Source organism: Pterocles gutturalis, unplaced genomic scaffold (genome assembly GCF_000699245.1).
Source record: "Pterocles gutturalis isolate BGI_N339 unplaced genomic scaffold, ASM69924v1 scaffold30521, whole genome shotgun sequence".
Classification (NCBI taxonomy): Eukaryota; Metazoa; Chordata; class Aves; order Pterocliformes; family Pteroclidae; genus Pterocles; species Pterocles gutturalis.
In genome coordinates, this window is record NW_010098782.1 from 21,602 (window position 1) to 28,459 (window position 6,858).

Below are 6,858 nucleotides of genomic sequence, written 5' to 3' on the forward strand. Positions count from 1 at the left end.
CTGAACCTCAAATCCCTAGATTTAGGATGAAGAACAAACCCCTGATGCTTTGACAGAAACAGGTATTTTGTATTTTTCTTCCCCTGGTTTTGTTTACCTAAACCTACGCATGTATCACCAAGTGTTAAAGTTCATAAATTTGATGCTTTTTTTCTCATGTGTTTAAGTTTAAAATAAGCTCAAAGTGAACAGGCTCTGGGCCTGTATTTTAAAACTGCTGTCAAAGGTGCAGTGTTGAAAATAAGAGGGGGGGAAAAAAGTGAGACATACATTGCAAAATCAGATATGTCATCAGGAAAAAAAGGTAAAGACAGCATTGCAGTATAGTCCTATTTATAAAGCCTCCCTTGTGTAAGATCCCACTGCAATTTAGGAGCAAGGTCTCTGCAGGGGAGTCCTGAGACAAGCAGACAGCTGCCATGCAGGCTGCGCAGGAAAGGACCAGAAGTATCAGCTGTGGATGTCAGCTGTCTGTGTAGATGAACAGAATATCTTCATCAGTGCCGTAACTTGTCCTGGCTTCCTCAAAGTTACTGATGCTGGTGCAGCATGTTCCTGTTAAGGAGGAACAAAATGTTAGTAAAAACTCAGCAGAATTTGCCTGTGAAAGGCTCTTATTCTGGGTCTATCAGCCTCTAGAAAGACAAGTAACTAGTACACAGACTCGACCTATCAGCTTAGGTTACAGCTTTCCTCGGGTAGATCTTTTCAGGCAGTGCTCACTGAAGCAATGATGTAAATAGGTACTAAATTGGCCGTCCTGTTGTATTCTGCGTATGGGAACAGTTCAGCATCTCTCTAACCCATCTGAAAGCCAAACAAGTTTGCTAGAAGGCGTATCTCAATCCTTCAAGTATATCGCAGCACAAGTGCAGCACTAATTTAATTAGTGTGGCAAAACCCCTTCTGACAAATTGGTTAGTGATGCTTGAAATACACGCATGCTGTTAGGGGCGTCCAGCTGTGCCTCTGTATTACAGACATGTTAGTAATGCGGTGGCTGAGAATCCACCCAAAAGGAACAGGCTACTCACGGTCAGCATAGGCCGGGTTGTTGTAGTAAATACTCCCTGAGGCTTTGTTGTAGCCACATAACACAATGAAATGGCCCTGGTAGTCAGGGTTCCTGCAGAAGCACTTCTGTCCAATGGGGAGGAAGCAGCAGTATTTGACAGGACTTGAGCAAAGATCACACAATAACAGGACTGCATTCACTAGGACAATGGCTACATGACCTTGGGACAGGTGGTTTTGGATGTCTTGAACAGTTACTGTGCTGCAGAAAAAAAATCAGACATGCTTATTAACAAGTTTAGGAAAGAGACTGGTACACAATGAAGTGTGTGATGATGGACAGTACTTAGGACATGCAGCTGGCATGGTTATTTTAGTATCACAGGTACACCCTTTTTGCTGTTAAGCCGTGCAGGCTTTGCTACAGACAAAGCCTGACAAAACCTGTGTCCTTCAAGGCCTTTTGATCTCAATGCTGCTACTGAAGTGCAGAGCAACAGCTCTGGATTCTGCAGTAATATAAATGTAATCTCAGGATGGATCAGATGCCCCTGAGAAGAGTATTAAAGGAGTTGGCAACTCATTCAGCAACTTGAGACATTTTTGTTGTGGGAAAACTGTAAGTGAAGTGTTCTCTTCTGCTCTTAGAAAAGCTTATCTCTGAAGCACTAAATCTTTATCGACTGAGTGATTAAAGATTGTATAATCACTAACCAACTTAAGACGTAACCAAATTTGCCTCTGTCACACAGGAATATGTTTCTCCCAGTTGCAATTTTGGACGACCTGATTCTTTTGAGGCTTTATTTCTATAGAACCTCCTACAGAGAGCGAGTATTAACCAAACAATTTATAATCTCACCTGTTAGCAGCCACCCTTCACTGAGGCAGATGGTATATTCCATATGCATTAGAAACTCCCTTGGATACATTCCAGATGTCAGGGCTGTGTGCACTGCCTGACTGAACTCACGCTTTTTAGCCTTTTCCAGTGCTGCTTCTCCTCTTCGGTGCCCCGGCCTCAGTATTGCACAGGTAGATATGCCCCCTGTCCCTGCCTTGATCAAGGCCATGATCCTAAGATTGCTAAAGCAAGATGGACTGATGTCCCTTCTGTCCTGTCACAGCCCTAAACAGATGGTGCCATAGAGACTCCGTGGATGTTAAAAAGGACACCTAACGCTTCTGCTAAATTAAAGTTGCAATGCAGCATTCAAATACTGTTGTGGCTGCCCTGTACCCTCTCTTCTTTTCTTACTCCTAATCATTTACCCCACTTTGACGAAAGATCCAAATCTAGTTTCACTATAAAAAGGGATACAACTCAAGTTGAACGTGGATGTTTAGTTATTTCCCATGTAGGATATCACTGTTGATTTGAAACAATTCTGCAGTTTTTGCCCTTCTCCTGGGTTTGGAGTTCCTTCGTAGATGTTCCTTATTTCATCCTCCCCTTGGCAAAAGCTCCTGTGCTAGCTTTTTCTTTGTGCATGTGTCTAGGAACAGAGAGCAATAACGTTTGCATAGCTCTGGGAACAATGGGTTGTGTGCCCATGTAGCGCACTCTCCTTAATGGCCCATTAGAGTACTATAGGCACGCCCTACTGGGAAATTTTAATGGATAACCAAATTCAAAACATAAAAAAATAGTCAACTGCTGTGAGCATTTTCAAATCACTTATTCTGCGTCCTGACTATTTTTCCTCAAACTTAATTATTCATTCTTGATGTCCACTCTTTTCTTTTTTTTTGAGACTGATATAGTAAAATGACTCTAATTCACAAAAAAAGGCTCAGGGCTCTTGATATAATTCTCTTTCACCAGTTTAGCTTGGTGACTCCAAGAAGAGCATGGGGCCCACAGAATCAACAAAGAGAATAGAAAACAATAAGCTTACCACTTCTCCACCAGCACCTTGCAGGCTTTGGCTTGTGCAAAGAGCTGATTCACTCGATTCTCTTCTGTGTCAAAGTGCTTCCTGTAAAATGACTGTGGAGATAATAGAAATTATGAACTGGAATAATGCTTACTTGAGGTAATCCACCACGTACAATCCCTGCTAGCAAGGGCCTACGTAAAGTGCAGATCTGGCTATGGGATAAGAGATCTCTCCCGTAGTTCACTGGTAACAGGATAAGGATTCTTGCTCTAAACAGTAAGTTTAAATTCACTCCTGGGCCGTTATCGTTGTAGTTTCCATCTGGTGGCTATTCAGCTGCCTATACGAAAGAAGCCTATCTGGTTTGTACTGGGCAGGAGCTTGCATTAGAAAAGCCATCGCCACTTGCTGGCCCCTTTGCTGGCAATCTTAAAGAGGCCAAGCTCTCACATGGACATGGAGGCCGAGTTCCCCTCTCACCTCTAGAGGTGGTTCTTCCAGGTCAGGGCTGAGGCACGGTGGTGGGGAAAGTGTGGAAGCTAGCACTGCTGCTGGCCAGGCTGTACCCGTGCTGTAGATAAATAGAGGGCTTCAGTCTCCAAGGCTGTCAAACAGGCTGAAACCTTTCATGAACACTACATGAATACTTTCTAAAAAAATTCATATAATGGAATTAAAGATGTGAAATATGTGGGATCACATCTAGCCTCGCTTTTGGAACTGATTCTTGCCAGTTTTGGCAACAGGCAAACCTTTTTTACAGAAGTGTGGTTAATTGTCAGTAACTCAGCAGAGCTTTTATAGCATGACACACAGGGCTTTTCAAACTGTCTGCTGTCTCCCAGTAGATAGTACTAACCTGATTTTTGTAGCCCTTGTCCACTCCAAGCGTCTGGGTGCAAAACTTGTGCTTAACACCAAAGTGCCGCATTAGGTAGGCCAGGTCAATAGTCCAGATACTTTTTGTTAACTGGAGTTCCTGGATGGCCTTCTGAAATTCATCATTGTCCAAATGATTCAGGTACCTATGGTATTAGGAAAGGCAGGGGAAGGGAAGCACAGATGTTAGGAGAAGCAAAATGTCTGCTGTAGCCCAAGCCTCCACATCACAGGACGTAAAAACTGAAACAATGGGCTTGGCTAAGAAATAACCAAAAAAAAAAACAAAAACAAACCAACCCACAAAGGAGACACAAATTTAAGGGAAGGGAATAGGGAATGTTTAACTGGATTTATTGCTGACTTTTTAAAATTGGAATGTATGGGTATCTTGACTGTTTCATAGTGCTAGAAGTGTACAGGTGCTGCACAACAGGCAAGCTATACTGAGCAAGTATAGAACTCTGTCCTGAAGGGCTTACAGTCTAAATGTACCGGCATATTAAACACAGAAAGGAGTGTTAAAGACTAAAACTTGCTTCACACAATAGGTGGATTTCAAAAGGAGGGAGGGTAAAGGAAATCGGTAAATATTCAAAGGAAGCTTGTCTTAGGCACTGATGGCACAGAAGGCAATAATGGGGAGATGAAGTCAGAGGGAAGCTTGGGACTGGTTGCAAAGGGGTGGGAAGAGGCAGTTACAGAGTTCTGGAAGTCAGAAAACAAATGGAAGTAAATGGAAAAAAAAAAAAGACTGGAATTGAGGATGCAGGGCAAACAAAGTCAGATCAGCAGGGGGTGAAGATTAATCTTGCACGCTGAGTTTTGGACAGACTGGAGTGGCAAAGAGGTAAAGGGAATAAAGAGGCAGAGGTTACAGTAGTCAAGATGGGAAATTACCAGCACACGGACTAACGTCTTGGCAGAAGGGATGGAGAGAAATGAAAATCTTCTGCTTCATATCTACTAAGTGGACATCTAAATAGGTATTTCTCCTGCACCTAAGCTCATGTTCCTCTGTGGAAGGAAAGAGGAGTTCAGCAGGACAGCTACTAGTTCAAAAGAAGAAAAACCAAAACAAAACCAAAAAAACCCCAAAGGGCAATACAGTGCATTGTCTACTCCTGGAACAAAAAACAGCGCTGACTGGGGCTCAGCAGGACAGAGGTAGTATATACTCATAAACTGGGATACACCTACCCATCGCTTGAGAACGGAATCAGGTGAGTTGCTGTGCTAAGTACCAGTTCTGCATTATAACAACAGGAAAGAGGGATAACTTCATCACCTTAGGCATGCCAGCCTGCAGGGTTCTTAGAACTGATCAGATATTTTGCATCTTTCAAAACAGTCTCAAAAGGCTTTAAGTTCATCTTAGTTTATATTTTCCCTTGCTTCTGCTGGAGAGCTGTGCCAGGCCCAAGCAGCAGTTATTCTCCAAGGCTACCTGAGAATGTGAACTCTCATATAAGACTAAGTTAAACTTACAGCTGCTTCAACACACCTCTTCTCCCTGGATGTTGCTTCCCGCTACCCCTTTCCCACCCATTGAAACCAGAAGAGTCACTTACTGAAGCACCATCCTGGAGCAGGCTAGCCCGCAGTCCCAGTGGTACAGCTGCTGAATGACCGGCACTTTCAGCTGGATGCAGTCAACTGCAGTGAAAACACCCCGTTGTGAGTAACACACCAAAGATGTCAACCCATAGAGGAATGTTTTTTGCGTACCTCAGCATTAAAAGCCAGCTTGTCCCCAGCACTGCAGTGGCAGAAACGTAGAAACGTTTTTTTTTTCTTTATCTGATTGGTAGGTATTTTTTGCTTTATTAGGGGAATGTAGGTTTGATATTTCTGTACAGTTAAGCATTTGGTTTACTCTCGTACTCCTTTATTGTTCCATACCTGGATCACTCTGCTGTATGGATCACCCCCTTTTCCTTGTAAGTTTCATCTTATTCTTTTTGGTGGGGTGACACACCTGCCAGCCCCTAACTAGGAAGCTTTATCCCCCTCCTAAATCACAGGAGGTAAGGCACAGGTTTTCATCTGTTCCCTTGTGTCTGTATGGATTTCTGTGGCACGAAAGGAGTTAAGCCAAACTGTGAGAAAACAAGACACAACCCAGACCTCAAGGCACTGATCTCTTACAAGCCCCACAGATCTGAGCCTTTCCTACAGATGTCTTTTTCCTCAGGGTCTGCAATTTATATGCGTAGATTTGGATTAACAAAGCTCACAAATGGCACCAGTTGGCCTTTTGTATGAACTCCCTCAGTAACTCCACCAAGGAAGAGGGAAAAAGAACAATCTCTACCAAAAAGTCCCAGAATACCAGTAACTCCATCCCTCTGCCTCAGTTTTTATTTTTACAGGGGTGGCAATGTGGTGGTTTCACTTTCAGAAACGCCCTTACCGCTCGATGCACTTCAAGAGTTGTGCCTGTTACTGACACTTCAGCATCGATCAAAGCGAGTTACTCATGAAGAGCTTTCCCAGTGACCTTACCTTTGATCTAGAAAAGACCTTTGCAAAGTTTTGTTAACACAAGGTCAACTACATTTTAAGACAGCAATAAAAATGCATTTGACATCCTGGGGCGGGTCTAGCGTTGATATAATGTTATTTATAAAACTTTTTAGATAATGTTTGTAATATTATTTTTAACAAAGCTCCAGCCTCCTGAAGGACAGGCCAGCACAGGTATTCTGGGCTCCTTCCAAATACTGTTTCACAGGTGCGCCACTGTTTAACCATGACTTGGAAGACTGGCATACCCACTGGTATATTCAATCTTTTTAATTAATCTAGATTAAGGTGCTCCTAAGAGTCCTAAAGAAAAAAATAAAAACCCAATTTCCCGATTCTCCTCACAGCAGGATCTGTGTATTTTGTCATCACTTCTTCCTTGCGTGCTTTGACCCTGTCCCCTTTTTGTCAATCCCCAGGGCCTCTGTCGAGTCTCCAGACTAAAGCAGCAGATATTCCCAACGTTAAGGCTGGAAAGGGTAAGAACATTTCATTTTCTCGGACGTTCAGCTTCCAGCCAGCCCGTTCCCCAGCACCCCCGGCTCTTCCCGTGCCGCCT

The 6,858-nt window shown here is 43.3% G+C and overlaps 1 protein-coding gene across 1 annotated transcript; it reads right to left on the minus strand.

Annotated features, from left to right (window-relative positions):
* Window positions 1-273: 273 nt before the first annotated feature.
* On the minus strand, window positions 274-5,429 carry GUCD1 (guanylyl cyclase domain containing 1; the record flags this gene model as incomplete). Its single annotated transcript, XM_010074148.1, has 5 exons — window positions 274-555; window positions 1,035-1,276; window positions 2,913-3,004; window positions 3,754-3,919; window positions 5,345-5,429. Coding segments are annotated over 5 exons (677 nt in total), but the record flags the coding sequence as incomplete, so codon positions are not given.
* Between the last annotated feature and the right edge of the window lie 1,429 nt (window positions 5,430-6,858).